Below are 19410 nucleotides of genomic sequence, written 5' to 3'. Positions count from 1 at the left end.
TCCCTGACAGAAGGGCACTTTCCAACACCACTCAAAGAGGCGGTGGTCCGTCCCCTCTTGAAAAAAAGTTAGACCCGGCCGAATTGGCACACTACCGGCCGGTCTCGAATTTGCCTTTTTTGGGTAAACTCATCGAGAGGGCAGTGGCGATGCAGCTACAGAGTTTCCTGGAGGATGCCTCCATCCTTGATTCCCATCAGTCCGGCTTTCGCCCGGGCCACGGGACGGAGACGGTGCTGGTTGCCCTGGTAGATGACCTTTAATGACATCTGGATCGAGGCGGCTCGGCGGTGCTGATGCTGTTGGACCTGTCGGCAGCGTTCGATACGGTCAACCATTGGTTACTGACCTGCCGCCTTGCCGACGCAGGGATTCAGGGGTTGGCCTTACAATGGCTTTCCTCCTTCCTTGAGGGTCGGGGACAAAGGGTGGCGATTGGGGGTGAACTATCCCGGAGACATACGCTTGACTGCGGAGTGCCTCAAGGGGCGGTGCTCTCCCCGATGTTATTTAACATCTATATGCGCCCCCTTGCCCAGATTGCCCGGAGGTATGGGTTGGGTTGTCATCTGTACGCTGATGACACCCAGCTCTATCTGCTTATGGACGGACGGCCTACCTGCGTCCCAGAAAATTTGGACTGGGCGTTACAGGCTGTGGCTAGGTGGCTAAGGCTGAGTGGACTGAGGCTAAATCCGATGAAGACAGAGGTCCTTTGCTTGGGCCGTCGTGGCCTGGGAAGGGAAATCCCCCTGCCAGTTTTTGACAGTGCGCTGCTGACAGCGGTGCACAAGGTCAAGAGTTTGGGGGTACTATTGGAGCCTTCCCTAACAATGGAGGCTCCAATAGCAGCCACTGCTAAGTCCGCATTCTTCCATCTTAGGCAGGCGAGGCAGTTGGCTCCTTTCCTGGACCATGATGATCTAGTAACGGTGATTCATGCAACGGTCACCTTGAGGTTGGATTACTGTAATGCCCTCTACATGGGGCTGCCCCTGTGCCGAACCCGGAAGTTGCAGTTAGTGCAGAATGCCGCTGCCGGCTGTTATTAGGGCTCCCAAGATGGGAGCACATTCGGCCAGGGCTTCGGGATCTACACTGGCTGCCAATAATATACCGAGTCCAGTACAAGGTGCTGGTTATTACCTTTAAAGCCCTATATGGCCTAGGACCTGCCTACCTTAGGGAACATCTCTCCCCACATGTTCCCCAGAGAGTGCTGAGATCGGGCTATCAAAATCTGCTTGATATCCCTGGCCCAAAAGAGGCCCGTCTGAAATCCACCAGGGACAGGGCCTTCTCGCTAACGGCCCCTTGCTGGTGGAACCAGCTGCCGGAGGAGGTGAGGGCCCTGCGGGACCTTGGCCAGTTCCACAGGGCCTGTAAGACAGCCCTTTTCCGGCTGGCCTATAGCTAACTGGCATTGGAAACTCTATAGAAGATTGCAGTGTAGTATTCTGATAGATCGCTTGTTTTTATGTTTTACCATTTTACTGTTTTAATGGTGTAATTTGTTGTATTTTAAATCCAAAACCTATGTTAGTTCTTATGTGTTGTAAGCCGCCCTGAGCCACTTTGGTGGGAAGGGCGGGATATAAATTGAAATAAACTGAAACTGAGTCTTTTTGCAGACTCATGAACATGATCCATGATGTTCCTATGCAAGTAGCCACTGCATTTTGCTCAGAGGAGTGTTCTGAAAGTAGGTGTGTGAACCATCCCTGAGGCTGCCATCATGGAAGTGGTTTCAAATGTCCATGATCATGGCTATGGAAGAAATACATGGTTTAATCCAGGGGGTGCCCACCCTGTTCTTTTAATAGAAATATTTCTGAGTAATGAAAAATATCCTAAGCTTCTCCCAATCCCCCCCACACACACACCTTCTGGGCATGTTCCCAAGTTTTGTAACAAGCAGAACACGAACTAAGAAAAGGACCAGAATGAAGCCCATCAGTGAAACAACACTGGGGATGGGATGGGGTGGTGGTGGAATTCTGTAAAATAAAACCAAAACCAAAAAAATGCATAGAGCAGAGCTTTGTGCAATCTTTTTCTCTGTCTTCTAGGAGCTGCACGCACACATCTGCAGTAGCTGGTGAGATACCAATAGGCAGGGCTTTTTTGTAGCAGGAACTCATTTGCATATTAGGCCACACACCCCTGATGTAGCCAATCCTCCTGGAGCTTACAGTAGTCCCTGTACTAAGAACCCTTTAAGCTCTTTGAGGATTGGCTACATCAGGGGTGTGTGGCCTAATATGCAAAGGAGTTCCTGCTACAAAAACCCTGCCAGTAGGTACCTGGTGTGTGGATTCTTTGCATTTAATTTTTTGTCAGTGATAACTGTCATGCCATTTTAGTGCTCTTTGTTTTGTTTTTCATTCCTAGGGATCAGCATAATAATTGTCCATGTAATATAAAATAGGGAGCCCACACTTACTTTAATTCTTATTCATTCTTTTAGCAACCACTGTTGGACGAATTATTTGTGAATCTGCGAGTGGAAGCCGTGTTCTTGAAAGAGAACTTCAACATTAAGTGGGTTGCCCAGACTGGACTGGTGGAGAATATCGATCAAGTTATTGAGGAGTACAAGCAAAGTCGAGGGTTACTGGTAAAAATGGTCTATTTGTCATGCGTTTTTGGTTTGAAAATTTTGCAGAAAGGCATTGGGGTGGATCCAGCCATCATTTCCACTCATTCTTGTCCATTTCCCGCTTTGTTGCAACCCCTTTCCCACATGGCTGTTCTCCACACATGTCTCATGTTCCCCTGCATAGCCTTTTTGGCCAATCAGATGGCTTCCCCCTTTTTTCTCCAGCAGAAGAGCTCCTCAAGTCCCACTCCTAGTGTTCAAATAAGATTCAAGTCCAGTAGAAGGCCACCAAGATTTCCAGGATGTAAGCTTTTGAGAATCAGCTTTGACTTATGAAAATTGACACCAACGTGGCAGCCCACCTGAAACTACACTCATAATGTCTGTTTATGAAACTGAGACCAGTTCAATATTTACAAAGGGATGGTCCAAAATAACATGTAATTTGCATTGTGCCAAATTGAGCTAGTCGTACCCAGGGCTTTTTTCGAGCAGGAATGCACAGGAACGCAGTTCCACTTGGCTTGGTGTCAGGGGTGTGGCCTAATATGAAAATGAGTTCCTGCTGGGCTTTTAAAGCCCTGTGTGACATGAGGGTGGCATTGGGGTGTGTGACCTGACATGCAAATGAGTTCCTGCCAGGCTTTTTCTATTTAAAAAGCCCTGGTCATACCTTTTGCTGCTAGTCTTGGACACACACACCCTGCCACTACCACCAAAAGCCATTTTAAAAAGATAAACTTTTTTTTCCCTAGCCAGTCAAAATTTGTATACTTGGTCCTCCAGGAGTTGGGAAAACATCCATTGCAGCAAAGCTGTGCAAACACTACAAGTTGCACCACATTACAATAAAGGACGTGATCACCAAAGCCATTGAAAATCTGGTAAGGAGGTCTGCTGTTGTGGGCTGTTTCTTTGCGTCTGGAGTAATTTAAGGTGCTGTTAAGAAAAATGATTAGCAGGGTGTGCAATTAAAAACTGAAGCTGTTTCCAGCATGTTACATCAGATTGTGCCGTTTGTTGTCAGATGTTTGAAAAAATACTTTCCTCAACAAGTGGCTGTACAGTGTTCTCCTGTACTACTGGAGAAATATACTGAAATATTCACAGATCTGTTGCCAAATACAAAAAAAAAAAATTAAACTTGCTGCAGTCATTATTTGCCTTAAACCATATTATAAACAGGTTTTAGATGAAAAGTACTATGATATATAAGCGATCTAAATTTCCAGATCAGCCGGCATATAAATTCATGGCCCCCCATCTACCCAAAGTCAAGGCACTGCTAAGACCCATCTGTTTCAGTGGGAGAAAAAGTGCTAGGCTTTGGCTGGATCATATCCCAAGTTTCTAACTAATTTGATTGGGAAACTCTTGGGATCTTGGCATGCAAGTCTCTCCAACGTGAAGGGAAAGTGCAGTGAGTTAAATCCAAAGAGACTTTTTTTTTTGCTGGCATAATTCCGTAGAGGCCAGTGGAACAGGGGATCTTTGCTGATAAGTCCTCACCCAAGACTTTCACTCCCTGTCTCCCACCTGTGCTGACTATAGAAGAGAATTGGACACAATGGACTACAACCGGAGGAAGGAAAATGACATTCTATGAGCTATACTCTTGCAGTAATTTGGATCTAACCCAGTAACTGGAAGAAGACGACGACATTGGATTTGTATCCTGCCCTCCACTCTGAATCTCAGAGGGCGTTTTCGCACTCACCTTCAGCCGGCGCGACCCCCCTCTTCATTTCGCACTAAACGCCGCGGAGCAGCCGGAAGAGCCGGAAACTCCTGGCGCTTTTGCGGCGCAAACGGAAACCGCCAAAAAGCAGTTTCCGTTTGCGCCGGGAGTTTCCGGCTCTTCCGGCTGCTCCGCGGCGTTTAGTGCGAAATCCGCGCAGATCCTGCGCGGTGAAGAGGGGGGTCGCGCCGGCTGAAGGTGAGTGCGAAAACGCCCCCTGTCTCAGAGCAGCTCACAATCTCCTTTTCCTTCCTCCTACAAAGCAGAGACCCTGTGAGGTAGGTGGGGCTGAGAGAGCTCTCACAGAAGCTGCTTTTTGAAGGACAACTCTGCGAGAACTATGGCTGACCCAAGACCATTCAGTAGCTGCAAGTGGAGGAGTGGGCATTAAACCTGGTTCTCCCAGATAAGAGCCCCCACACTTAACCACTGCACCAAACTGGCACAAAATAATTGAAATACAAGAATGCATCCACACACACATTTAAAAATTATTAGCATTTAGTTAAAAACACTAAATAGTAAAGCTGTTGCAGCTAAAAGGCAGTCACCATGAATGTAAACTGTTTTCCCTTATGGGCAGAGAGCGCATTTGACTGACAGTTGGTTCTGCTTTTGGGACTGAATCTGAAAGAAGCTGAACATCAGCCGGTCTATGAGAAGGATGGGATTTTTCTGTTCTGGAAGCCTAGTACATTTATGGCTAAGAGAGTTAGCTGTGATCCAAAAGGATACATGAGAAGGGCTAACCAACTAATTTCTAGACTGCAGACATGATTACTGAACGTTTATATCAGGGGTGTCAAACTCATTAGGAGGGCCAGATCTGACACAAATGGGACTTTGTGGGGCCGGGCCATGAATGTCATAAATATAATGCCAGGTAGCGGAGATATAAACTTTATAATGGACACAGACAAACCCAATTAAAGATATTTTTTTTAAACTTAAAATACAAACATGCTTAAAACTCTTCCAATGGTTTAAGTTGGAAAGGTGGGAGACTAGTGGAATTTGGCAATGTAATTTTAAAAATAAAACATCAAGAAAAAGCACAAGGCTCCGTCTTTGAAAACAATGAAATGGCATTGTAAACTTCTCACCATCAGTCTACTCAGATTGGCAAAGCCTTTCCAATATAATATCCCTTTTTGACTGTGGGTTCCCACATTAGAGTACTCACTAGATTAGGTCCATTCAGGAGAGATAAGCTGGCTGAAAGCATCAACCCTTGTTTGCAAGGACACAACTCCAGGAAGCATGAGTTTCAGCTAGCTATAGGAAAGCTGAAAATGTAACCATCTCCACTCCATTTGAAACCATTGCAAAGTACAGACAAAGCTGCAAGAAAAATGTGGAATGGATCTTAAAATCCATCCCACGTTTTCCTTGCAGCAACCAGCAAAGAAAGGCAGGAAGAGCCTGGGACTCAGCCTGTAAGCTTTGAAGGGTGCTTCAAAGAGCCTTTGAAGCTCCTAGTCTGAAAGAGTCTCAGCCTGGGAGTTTCAAAGGGCAAGGATAGGAGGGGGAGGGGGGGAGAAAAGAGCACCGCAGACCTGATCAAAGCCTTGGGAGGGCAGGCTCCAGCCAGGTGTTTGACACCCCTGTAATAAACAGTATATAAACTTTATATACTGTTCGAAAATCTTTAATTGGAATACTGCTGCTCCTGTGAAGATGGGTGCTGAAGTCTCCCGTCACAGCCCTTGGAAGTGAGGGGAAATGATCGAAACATTCTAGACACTGTTTTCGTAAGAGTCAGAATTTTTTAACAGTTTGGTTTCCAAGGACTGCTTTTTGGAGTCTTTCACTTAAATTCACAGTGTGCGGTAATCTGGGAAATCAGTTTCAGACAATCAGGCAGGAGATTGGAAGACAGCTGAAGAAAGAGAACTCCTTCACCCGGTTTACAGTTCAGTTCATGATGCCCTGACATAATAACAGACATGATCCAGGAGATCCATGCTTAAGAACTCACACTTCGAGGGAGGCAAGGCTGCAAGCAGTTGTCCCTGTGGGAATCGTTTGCTCCTGATCTCAGTCCCCTCTCCCCTGTTGTATTTGCTCTGCAGAGGAGGGCAGGATTGACACTGGAAAACAGCTTGGAGGAAAATGGTAACATCCCTCTATCCCTGTACTATGCCTTCTGTTTCAGCTACCCACCCAAGTTGCTTTTTAAAAACTAATAAATAAATAATTTTTGGCATTTCTGTTTGAATCTCACCTCCAGGAGAAAATAATTGCTCCTAAAGAGATTGAGTCCGTTATGTTGGAAGAGGACGAAGAGGAGGAAGAAGAGGGAGAAGAAGAAGAGGAAGGAGATAATGTCGAAGAAGCACAGGAATTATTAGACTCAGTTAAAGAAAACATGGAGCAAAATGGAGGTAAATCTAACACACACACCGACTTTTAGTTTATTTTTCTCTACATCTCCTTCTCCTCTGTTAGGGGCAGGGTGGACACTAACTTTAGCCACGCTCCCTGGAGATCAGGAAGCCTCAACAGATCTATTCACCTAGCCACTGCTGGGAACGGGCCCTTTGCAGTGCTGTCTGATTCACAGTGCACAGAGGTGCTGAGCCCTTTAAGGAGCCTGTTGGGAACAGTAGGAAGGAGCTGGGTTAGCCTCACCAGCTCTGAGTTGGGAAATTCCCTGAGATTCTGGTAGTGGAGCCTGGGCAGGGTATGGGGAGGGGAGGGATTTTACAGGGTATCATGCCATCAAGACCAACTTCCAAAGTATTAAAATCTTTGGAAAAGACCAGTAGAAAACAAAAATAACCTGTGGTCAAATTACTAATAGAGATACATACTGGTTCTTATTGTTACTTCATTCATCAGCAATTCAACAGTACTTCATTCAAAGGTAAGTATAAATCATTTCCTAGTATAGTAAGTCCCAATGCAATGCTGTGCATCAATCCAGTTCAACAAAGCGCTTGTGCAGTGTCTCTGTTATTTCTTCAGTTAATGGTCCCAAAACTGGAATCTTGAGTCAGATGTCTCAGATCGCCTCTGACGTAGTTTGCTAGCTGATTAGCTCATTTCATATACTTTTCTCATGGAGGGTTAAATAGTTGTCCACAATTGTCAAGCTCCAAGACACTTACACAATTCAACAAGCATCCCAAGCACACATCTTCTTTGATGGAGAAGAAATAACAGGGACGTTGCACAAGCACTTTATTGAACTGAATTGATGCACTACATTGCATTGGGACTTACTGTACTAGAAAATGATTTGATACCTTTGAAATAAATACCGTTGAGCTGTTGACTGATGAAATGACAATAAGTGTGTATCTATTAGTAATTTGATCACAGTCTATTTCTGTTTTCTACCACCTTGAGGTTGGCAACCCTAAGTCGGATGGTGCTTGGAAAGAAGGATTTGTGGTTTTTTGATCTCTATCACTGTTATTAACTGCCGTTTTATTAGAGTCCCTGGCTGGTTTTACCTGTTTTTATGGCAGGTTTCAACAGATTTAATGGCTGATTTGTTATTACATTGTAATTGTTAAAACTGATACTTTTAAAATTGTTCTAACTCTGTGTCGGCAGCTGCTTCAGGAACTCTTTTTGGGTTAAGAGTACATGGTTTTAACTCACAAACAGACAAATTAATTCATCAGCAGCGAAACAGAAACCGAACTTAGACTTGTGTCACTCGAATGTTTATAGCGAATATTCTCCATGTCGAATGTTTATAGTGAATATTCTGCATGTCTGTATTTTAGACTTACACTAAAATATTAAGCATGGGATGTTGTGACTAAAGATTTGGATGGGGGAGATCTGAGTTCTAATGCTTCAAGCCATAAAACTCTCACAGGCTGACCTTGATCCAGCTGCCCACTCTCTCAGATTGACCTACTACACAGGGCTGTTGTGAAGATGAAAAAGAATAATTTCCATTTAGTCCACCTTGAGGTCCTTGGAGGAAGGACAGGATACATATGATATAAATTAAAAATAACAAATATTTACTTGGGAAGGAAGGCACTGAAATCCATTAGACTTGAGTCCCAGAAAACCTTTTGTTCTATGCAAATGTTTTTTTTTTTATTTTTGTTTCTTTATGTGGGTGCGGGTGAGTATATAAGTGTGTGTGTGTGTGTGTGTGTGTGCACCTGCAAGTCATGGCAACCTCTGATGACTGACCCCTACTGGGGGCCTGGAAAATATTCAGAGAGATGGCTGAATAAAGCCTGCCCCTGTCTCCCAAGTACTAGCCGGAGTCAACCCTGCTTAGCTTCTGAGATCTGAGGAGACTGAGCTTGCCTGGACTATCCAGATCAGGGCTGCACATGTTTTTTTTTTGTAAAGCTGCAGAACTGGTGCAGTTTCACTTTCACCACACCTCAAAAAAGATATTATAGCATTGGAAAAAGTCCAGAAAAGGGCAACTAGAATGATTAAAGGGTTGGAACACTTTCCCTATGAAGAAAGGTTAAAACGCTTGGGGCTCTTTAGCTTGGAGAAACGTCAACTGCAGGGTGACATGATAGAGATTTACAAGATAATGCATGAGATGGAGAAAGTAGAGAAAGAAGCACTTTTCTCCCTTTCTCACAATATAAGAACTCGTGGGCATTTGATGAAATTGCTGAGCAGTCAGGTTAAAATGGATAAAAGGAAGTACTTCTTCGCCCAAAGGGTGATTAACATGTGGAATTCACTGCCACAGAAGGTGGTGGTGGCTACAAGCATAGACAGCTTCAAGAGGGGGGTTAGATAGGGGCTTTCGGTTTGGATTTCATGGAGAATTGACGAGCTTTCCAGTGGGGCAGCTCACCAGACCCTCTATTCTGGACAGAGAAGGTGTTTTAATACCTGCGCTCTACATCATCTAGGCAAGATGATGGCTAAGATATGCTTAAAGTTCTGAGGAGAGGTACTTTGGCTAACGAGAAATCCCGGGGGGGGGTTTCTTTTTGGCTTTGAAGAGTCTCCGGAGAAGAACCGCTTCCAACGTCTATACAGGGTATCTGGGGTCATTAAATCGACATAAATTCAACGTGTTACAAGCTTCTTAAGGGCTAATTAATCGTGGATGAGAAAAAGACCAGTGTGTTTGATGTCAGGACTTCAGAGGTAAAGAGATTTTTATCTTTAGGGTTTGTAGAATCTTTCGGGATCAAGTGCCATGTTCTACTGGAGAAAGTTTTCCTTCCAGACGTTTCGTTCTCCGCAGCTGAGAACGAAACGTCTGGAAGGAAAACTTTCTCCAGTAGAACACGGTACTTGATCCTGAAAGATTCTACAAACCCTAATGATGTTACCAGCCGTGAAAACCTGAAATCTTAGATTTTTATCTGTTGCTCCGGGACTAAATTGGGAAATATTTGGAAGGCAAACGAAGGTCTGAACACATAAACAACTTGTAATAATAAAGAAGAAGGAGGAGGGGGAAATCTTAGACTGAGTTAAACAGATATAAGGCTTAAAAAAGGCAAAAGCTGATATTGTTTGAATTTTTGTGGTCACTCCTCCCGAGAGTGATCACTGCTGATCAACAAGTCATTACAGGAAATGACGTCTGGGAACATCGTGAGACTTCATAACCATAGATAACGAGACTTTGCTAAATAATGACTACAAAATATATGCTAGAATTTTAGCGGAACTCCTGAAGCAGCATTTGAATAGTTTGTTAAAGAGGAACAAGCAGGGTTTCTCCCCAGAAGGCAATTAAGAGAAAATACCATAACTGTAACAGATATAATAGAATATTATGAAAAACATCCTGAAAAAGAATTAGCTTTGCTTTTCGCTGATGCAGAGAAAGCTTTTGACAATGTTCATTGGGACTTTATGTTTGCAGTAATGGAGAAATTGGGATTGGGTGAAGACTTTGTTAGAATGGTAAAGGCAATATATACTGACCAACAAGCAAGACTTTGTATAAATGCAGATATGACAGAGAAAATAGCAATTTGTAAAGGAACAAGACAAGGGTGCCCTCTATCCCCTTTGATATTTATAATGACGCTGGAAATACTGCTTATGCAAGTTCAAGAAGATAAAGAGATAGAGGGTTTGAAATTAAAAGGCTTTTCTTACAAATACAGAGCGTTTGCAGATGATGTCATGTTTATAAATGAAAACCCAACTCAAGTTACACCGTTGCTGCTCCAAAAAATAAAAGAATATGGTGATCTGGCAGGCTTTTATGTAAATAAAGAGAAAACAAAAATTTTGTGTAAAAATATGTCAAAATCTAAGCAGATGGAATTACAAAATTTAACAAACTGTGAAGTGGCCTCTAAAGTAAAGTATTTGGGAGTAGAAATTACAACAAAGAATATTGACTTATTTAAAAACAACTATGAAAAACATTGGCGGAAAATTGAGGTGGACTTACAAAAATGGAATAAGTTGAATTTGTCTATCCTGGGTAGAATATCGGCAATAAAAATGAATGTATTACCAAGAATAATGTTCTTGTTTCAAACTATAGCAATAGTGAAAGAAGATAAACAATTTCATAAATGGCAGAGGAAACTTTCGGAATTTATATGGGCTGGCAAGAAACCAAGAATTAAGATGAAGATCCTGACAGACTCTAAAGAAAGGGGAGGCTTCCAAGTACCGGATTTAAGACTATATCTTGATGCAGTTTGTTTGGTATGGATTAAGGATTGGATAGTGTTATTAAACAGAAAATTGTTAACATTAGAAGGCCATGGAAAGATTTTTGGTTGGCATGCATATTTGTGCTATGGGAAAAGTAAAATGGATGTTTTTTTCCTCACATCATTATGTAAGAAGTAGTTTGCTTAAAACTTGGTTGAAATACCAAAAATATGGAGATAAGAGGAAACCACTGTGGATTGTGCCAACGGAAGTAATAAAGTTATATTCGGATATTGAGGAAAAGAAATGGTTACCATATGAACAATTGTTAAAAATACAAGGAGGCAAAGCAGAATTAAAATCAGTGGAAGAATTGGATTATAAATTTAATTGGTTTCAATGGTTACAAATTAAAAGTCTGCTGAAGCAGGATATTAGGAATGAAGGAATAAGACAAGAACAAACAGAAAGGGAGAAAATGCTGTTTGGTGAGGACGTAAAATTGATCAAGAGTATATAAACTGTTACTGAAATGGTCTACGGAGGAAGAAGTGGTAAAATCTCAAATGATAAAGGGGGCAATTAATATAAACAAGGAAATTCAGATGGAACAATGGGAATATTTGTGGAAGAACTCTATGAAAATATCGACATGTAATAATATAAAAGAAAATTGTTACAAAATGTTGTATAGATGGTATATGACACCAAAAAAACTGTCAAACAAATAATCAGATGTCTGATCGATGTTGGAAATGTAAAAAACATGAAGGGTCCTTCTACCATATGTGGTGGACTTGTGAAAGGGCTGTACAATATTGGCAAATGATCCAGCAAGAAATGTCAAAGATTTTGGGATACAAAGTGAAGAAGGCACCAGAAATCTTTTTGTTGGGATTACAAATAGAAAATTTTCCGAAGCAAGACAGAACATTACTTTGGTACATGCGTTCAGCTGTACGGACATTGTATGCGCAGTTGCGGAAGCAAAATAAAATTTCAGAAAAATGGAACTGGGTTATGAAAACTATGCACTGGAGTGAAATGGACAAATTAACAAGAACACTAAAGGAACTTGATATGGAAAAATTTAATAATGAATGGCAAAAGTTTCAGAACTATGTGGAAGAACATTGGAGAGTGAAAGGACACTTGGTGATATTTGATAATGGATAACTTGTTTATCAGCTATTTTTAATTTACTGGGACAAGAATGATAGTTAAAATGAGAGTATGAGAAAATATTTTGTTCTTTCTTAAAAGATTATAATAAGAAAGATAATATGACTTAATTTAGTAATATATTGGATCATTAATCGAATGAGGTAATAACCATAAAGTATAAGTTCTTTTTAAAAAAATTTTTTTAAAAATGTTAAATTACCTTTTTTGTTTTTATATTGTAAGTAACACTGGGGAAGTCTTGAAAGGGAGGAGGGGATGTGGAAATGTGATGCAACATATTGACTTTTATTTGAGAGAAGTAAATGAAATAGTGATATAATATGTTGTAGAATAATAAAAATTGTTTTTACAAAGAGGGGGTTAGATAAAAATATGGAACAGAGGTCCATCAGTGGCTATTAGCCACAGTGTGTATATATATAGATATATATATGTGTGTGTGTCTGTGTGTGTATGTATATATATAATTTTTTTTTTACCACTGTGTGACACAGAGTGTTGGACTGGATGGGCTATTGGCCTGATCCAACATGGCTTCTCTTATGTTCTTACTTTACAAAAGTGGTTGGGATGGAAAGAAGCTGCCTATATTCAGTCTTGCAGTATCTGTTCTGCAAGCCTTCTGCTGAGATACTTTATAAGGGTTCTGTATGTTATATGTAAGTGAAATTGGACAGGGCTCCTGACATTCCAGCATCTCTTCCAATAAAGCGCTTTTCAAGTGTGATGGAATGTGAGGAACAGGCTTTTATAGATGTTGTAGAATTTGAAATATTTGTTCCTTGGGCAGGGGCAGCCCGAGGGTGAATGGCGCCCTAGGCAAACTCCCGGGCCCCCCCTCCAGAGCGCCCCCCTCTGCAGGGCCACTGCACCCTGCCTCTCCCCTGGCTCCTCCCCCCCAGCCACACCTCCTCCTCCCTCCCTTCCCTCCCTCATCAATTTCAGTGCTAGGGAACCAGCGCTCGAGTGCCGCACTCCCCGGCGGGCCATCTAAAACCGCCCCCTGGATGGGAAGGAAGTGGGAGGAGGGAGCAGTGGCGCACGCTCTTTCCTTTCCGCTGAGTCCGGCCAGCCGGCTGGCCCCACAGTGCTGGCTTTGAGCGAGTCTTTGAGTCTTTATCAGGTGTTGGGGGGGGAGCGGCTTTAGATGGCCCGCCGGAGAGTGCAGCGCTTGAGCACCAGTTTGCCGGCACTGAAATTGACCAGGGAAGGAAGGGAGGGAGGAGGCAAACTAGGTGTTTGCCGAGGGAGGGGGGGAGCCCAATTCAACGGCTTCTACCTCCCTGCGCCCTAGGCAACCACCTAGTTTGCCTAGTTGTAGGGCCGGCCTCAGGCACCTCATCTTCCCAGTGCACACAAAAGATTAATAGTGGGTGTTTCCCTTTTAAACTAGGTCGTTTGGATGAAAGCTTTGTGATCAGGTTCATGAAGGAAATGCTGGCATCAATGCCATGTAAGAATCAAGGGTATGTTTTGGATGGGTTTCCAAAGACCTACGACCAGGCAAAGGATCTTTTTAACAGTAAGTGTTAAAGCTCTGCTGTGTCAGTGATTAATGTGCAATGGATAAAAACCCATGTGACCACTACATCATTTCTTGAGACCAGGGCTTTTTTTGTAGCAGGAACTCTTTGCACTTTAGGCCACACACCCCTGATGTAGCCAGTAGCTTACAGTAGGCCCTATAAGACTCTTGGAGGATTGGCTACATCAGGGGTGTGTGACCTAATATGCAAAGAAATTCCTGCTACAAAAAAACCCTGCTTGAGACCATTTAAGCAGGAGAAGTCTAGTCATAGTGTTTCACTGAATTCTGTGATCATTTTTGCCTTTTACTTTCCTCCCCCTGATTTGGCTGAGCTGTCCGGGGGGGGGGGGGCGGGGGGCAGAGAAAGGGGCACTTATTGTCTTCTATGTGCTGCTTCCTCCAAGAAAACTTTCCACTGCTGAATATTCCCTCTCCCTCTCTCTCTCTCTCTGTGGGGAGAACATACAGTTACCCAGATTTTTGTTTCCTAACATTGGTAAAGGCAGCTGGGAGGGTGGCAACTTCCAACAGGAAATAAGCACAAAAAGTTTTTCTTCATACCAGTAATTCCACTCTAAACTGCAGGTCTTTTGTTTTTTAGTACAGCATTACTGCTCCTTTTAATATTTTTATTAGGAAAATACTGTGTGTATACAAACAGATCTCCTTTATACTATTTGTAAAAGGTTTGTTAAAAAAAAAAAGAACCTCAGTAGTATCTGACAATACAAGAATATTACAATATAGAGGTTACTACAGCAACAACAACAAAATCAATCCTCACTGGTATCGTTTTTTTTAAAAAGGTCTCCAACCTATTCTTTCTGTCGCAATTTAAATCAATTCCATAAGGTCGCTAGACCAAAGTAATGTTGAATATTGGAAAGATGCATACAACATCTTGAAAACTGTCATTCCAAAATGTGCAGAAGCCAGGTGCAAATTTCCCTTGACGTCTCCCTTTCTGGCTTATACGGATAGTTTTAGTTGTTATCGCTATGTGTAGAAAATCTTTACTCAAGGGTGGAATTCTAGCAGGAGCTCCTTTGCATATTAGGCCACACCCCCTTGATGTAGCCAATCCTCCAAGAACTTACAAAAAAGAGCCTCGTAAGTTCTCCATTCATGCAAGCTACTTCTGTCAAAGGAGCAGACTATTTTTGTCTCTCTCCCACCCCCCGCAGCCCATTGATCTCACTAACATTCTGCTTTTGGAGGACAGGAGACTCTTGGGAGCAGAATGACTCTTAGGAGCAGAATTTATTTCACATAAATGCCATTTTATTACTATCTCATGTTCTAGACTCCTACTTGGGCATATTTATTGCTCCACTGCTCTCCAGCTTAATTAAATCCAATCATATGGTGACCTATCAACTTACGTAGCTTGTCATTGCTATTTAGTCTTTGCATATGTCAAAGCATCATCATTAAGTTGCATGCTAATTTGCTGTTCACCTGTATAGAGGCACTGCCTAAATATATGAACTATATATGAACTGTTAACTTCCCTTTCTATGTATCTGGGGAAGTGTGCCTGCACGCGAAAGCTCATACCTTGAATAAATTTTTATTGGTCTTAAAGGTGCCACTGGACTCACAGTTTGTTCTATCTCATATTCTGTAAGGGCAAAGGGCAATTGGCCCATCTGCTTTTTTGTGGGAGATCTTTCATCCATTAAATTTTCTCCCATCTGATATCTTTATTAAAGAGAAAAGTTTCAGTGGTGATGTAATGCTTAATCTCTTAACCATGTTTCGATGATGGGGAGCACCCATGAATCTATCTCCCCCCCCCCTCTCTTGTGTGATATTCCCTCCCCCATGCACTTTATGTTTGTGCCAGATTTTTTGCTAGTAATGTTTAGCACAAACCACAGATTTCCAAAACCACTTCTGAGACCCACGTTGAGACTAACTAGTGAAGATGCCAGTGTAGGCGTAACTAGGGCTTTTTTTGTAGCAGGAACTCCTTTGCATATTAGGCCACACATCCCTGATGTAGTCAATTCTCTAAGAGCTTACAGGGCTCCTAGTACGGGGCCTACTGTAAGCTCCAGGAGGATTGACTACATCAGGGGTGTGTGGCGTAATATGCAAAGGAGCTCCTGCTACAAAAAAAAGCCCTGGGCATAACCTTGCTGTGTGAAAGAGAGGTGAAACCTGATGTGCAAAAGGGGTGAGGGAAGAGGAAAGGATCACTGAGCTTATGGGGTGCTGCTGGTGTGTCTGTAAAGTGCCATCAAGTTGACAGTTGGCAACCTTGTAGGGTTTTCAATGCAAAATGAGAACAGAGACTATTTGCCATCGGCTGTCTTTGCATAGTGGCCCTTGGACTTCCTTGGTGGTCTTCCATCCAAGTACTTATGTGGGCTGAGCCTGCATAGCTTCCAAGATCTGATGAAACCGGGTTTGCCTGGGCCAGATTCCAGGCCCATGGGATGCTACTGGCATTTTTATTGTGGTTAGGAGAAGGACATCTTTAATTTCAGTCCTTACAATTCTTGTCCTTACTACAGCTCTTATCCCACATGGCTTCTGCTCTGTAATGGTCACAAGATTGTCAGCATAACCTTTTTGGGTGGCCCTTCAGCAGCTGGTTGGATCCAACATATTATGTTGACACTGGGGCCAAATGTGCTGGCTGCTGCCTGACCTGTTTTGTAAGCTTTATTAGCTTAGATGGCTTTAGTGGGGGGAGGGATCTTAATTATGTGTTTGTTTGCATTTAAGTTGAAGAAGAAGAAGAGGAGGATGATACAAGAGGCAAGGTGCATCGCTATGACAAATTAATAATTCCTGGTAAGTTGTCTGTACTTACTGCTGAAGTTTATATATCAGAAATCTGGATTTGTCTCTATCAGGTGGAAAGGGCAGGCAGTTCCACTTTTAAAAACAAAAGGGGAGAAGTTTGCCTATGCACAGCCTCTCTCCTACAACACATTCCTTTCAGCCAGGTTGCAAAAAAAGACATGGGAATGGGTCCATATGGAGGTTAAGTATGGATGGGAGGGGGTGTCTACACTCCTCACCCACATGCTGCTTGTAAAATCTGCACACACCCCACCCCTTGTCATGCTATGATGTGACAGTTCAGTGCTGAAACCCACAGAACTGCTGCCGCCACATCCCTCTTGTCTTTAAAAAAAGCAAATGATAGTCACTTTTAGAATTTTGTGTTCCTCCACTGCATATCGTATGTCTTAGGAACGACCAGATCATTTTACAAACATTTTTTACAAAAACACTGCAGTGTAAACTTGACAGCCTTTTTGATCAGGGTAGTCCTTGTTGAATGTTGACACTTATATATGTTGACCTCCAAAATGCTGAGAAGAAACATGAGTCCAAACCCGACTGGCTGGAGGAGTGAAGAGACTAAGAGGTTGGATTTATATCCCACCCTTCACTACCCAAAGGAGTCTCAGAGCGATTTACCATCTCCTTCTCCTTCCCACAAGAGACACCCTGTGAGGTAGGTGGGGCTGAGAGAGCTCTCCAAGAACTGCTCTTGAACAGACCAGCCCTGAGAGAGTTATGACTGACCCAAGGTCACTCCAGCAGTTGCATGTGGAGGAGTGGGGAATCAAACCCGGTTCTTCCAGAGAAGAGTCTTCACATTTAACCACAACACCAAACTGGCTTTTCTAGGAGTCTAGCCCTCTATGCCTCTGAAGCCTCCTGCTAGCTCTGGCTCCTTATTGCATTCATCACCTTGCTTGGCTGATCTCCACTGAGATAGGCAGAACCAGCATGAGGCACGCAACCATCACTACATCCTCTGGCAGCTTATTCCACATTTAATCACTCTCTGGGTAGTGGTTAAGTGCTTGGACACTTATCTGGAAGAACAGGGCTTGATTCCCCACTCCTCCACATGCACCTGCTGATGTGACCTTAAGTCAAGTCACAAGTCCTCACAGACCTGTTCCTCTTAAGAGCAGTTTCTGTCAGAGCTCTCTCAGCTCCACTTACCTCACAGGGTGTCTGTTGTGAGAAGGGAAAAGCAAAGGAGATTGTAAACTGCTCTGAGACTCCTTTGGGTTATGAAGGGCAGGGTATAAATCCAATCTCTTGGATTTAAAAATCAGGCAGTTTGCACACATATTTTAAGCAAAGGTGGAATATTAGCGCTAAAGGCATGCAGTGGGGAAAGGGACATGTGGAAGTACTGCTGGATATAAACCAAAACAACATTGCTGCTAAAGAAAAGGAGGTACAAAACATTAACTGCACATACATAATAATGTATGTCAATAGAAAACAATATTGAGTTAAATAATCAGTAAGAGTAGCAAGTAAGCAAGAGGTTATAGAAGAGGAACCTAGATTCCACCGTAAAAAGGGATCCCATCTATGAAGGAGAGAGGCATTAGACCTCGACAGGGAATGTGAAGGTTGAGAACCAACGAGTTTATCTAGAATAAAATATTCCCATAATTTGGATGCCCAAACCTGGATAGACGGGGAGTCAGACTTTTTCCAAGTTAATGCAATGGCGTGTTTAGCAAAATTAAAGAGATGAGTTCCCTTTGGGGTTTGTAGATCTAGAAATCACCACAAATATTTAGGAGAAGAATCTTTGGATCCAGGGGAATGGAAAGGCCTGTCAGCAGCACCACTTTTGACAGTATCAGTGACTAGAAAGACTTGACTGCTGGACATGATCACCAGCAGTGGAAATAAGTGCCATGGAGGCCACATCCCTTCCAACAAAGAGGGGAACTGGAGGGGGTGAGGTGAGATAAACACATTGGGGCTGTAAACTCTTGGAGGATTGGCTACATCAGTGGGGTGCAGCCTAATATGCAAAGCCCTGCTTGTTAGCACCTTTTAATCAATCGTGCTTTGACCCTACCAGTAATAAAGTATTTCAAACCCATGTTTCAAGCCAAAGTTTCAAGGTTTTGTTCCCCAGCATCAGGAAACAAATCAGGCTATGAATAACTGTCAGTCTTCTTGCACACCTTATCTGTTGGACTGGCCATCAGCAGATCTCCTCCTGTAGAAGTCTTGGCTAGCACCTACGTACCATCTCATAAATAAAGCAGCTGCCATCAATAAATATGCTTACTCTAACCAATTTCAGCATGTCAGGGCATCTAAAGACATTTTGGAACGTAAAAAATCAGTTATTTCTCTGTCCTTTTTGTGACACCTAGATGTAACAAAGAGTTCTCAAAAGAAAACACAGCCTTGCTCTTTGGTAAACAGGTCCCACACTTACAATATGTCTGGTTTCTTAATTCTACTAAAGAAACCCCTTTCTGGAGGCCCTCCAGCAACCAGCGCTGGCCTCTCCACCGCCTCCCCGGCCTCCGCCTGCAGTGGAGGCCCGCTGGAGGGCCTCCAGCGACCAGCGCCGGCCTCTCCGCCACCTCCCCAGCCTCCGCCACCGCTGCCGGGCCCCGCGCGCGGGCGGGGAAGGCGGCGAGGGAGGGAGGGAGCGTCCCCGCGCATGCGCAGAGCCCACCACAATCGCCCTGCGCACGCGCAGGGACGCTCCCTCCCTCACTCGCCGCCTTCCCCGCCCGCGCGGCCCACCGGCTCTCTGGCTGGCTAAACCGGGACCTCTAATGGTCCCGGTATAGCCAGCCCGGGTGTCGGGAATTGGGGGCCAGAACCGGGACTTTCCCGGGTGCCCGGGATGGTCTGTCCACCCTACTTATATCTGGTTTGAATATTGATTATTATCCAATATATAGGCTAGCAACAATTTTTCTTGGGGGGGGGTCTCCTAACTTGCTGTACAAAATGACACAAGCTTCATTAGATTTCAGACAG

At 43.4% G+C, this 19410-nt stretch overlaps 1 protein-coding gene across 2 annotated transcripts in view; it reads left to right on the top strand.

The window, feature by feature from the left end:
• AK7 (adenylate kinase 7) overlaps positions 1–19410 on the top strand; it is a 72880-nt gene that overhangs the window by 25246 nt on the left and 28224 nt on the right. The window contains exons 10-14 of one of the 2 annotated variants that reach the window (XM_060262751.1): positions 2468–2617; positions 3355–3483; positions 6568–6721; positions 13492–13620; positions 16360–16428. In XM_060262751.1, the coding sequence (XP_060118734.1) occupies positions 2468–2617; positions 3355–3483; positions 6568–6721; positions 13492–13620; positions 16360–16428 (631 nt within the window). The remainder of the gene's footprint in view (positions 1–2467; positions 2618–3354; positions 3484–6567; positions 6722–13491; positions 13621–16359; positions 16429–19410) is intronic. The other variant, XM_060262752.1, reaches the window with a different exon arrangement.

Source organism: Heteronotia binoei, chromosome 21 (assembly GCF_032191835.1).
Source record: "Heteronotia binoei isolate CCM8104 ecotype False Entrance Well chromosome 21, APGP_CSIRO_Hbin_v1, whole genome shotgun sequence".
NCBI lineage: Eukaryota > Metazoa > Chordata > Lepidosauria > Squamata > Gekkonidae > Heteronotia > Heteronotia binoei.
Note: the sequence above shows the minus strand (reverse complement) of the source record. Positions and strands in the feature narration are given on the sequence as shown.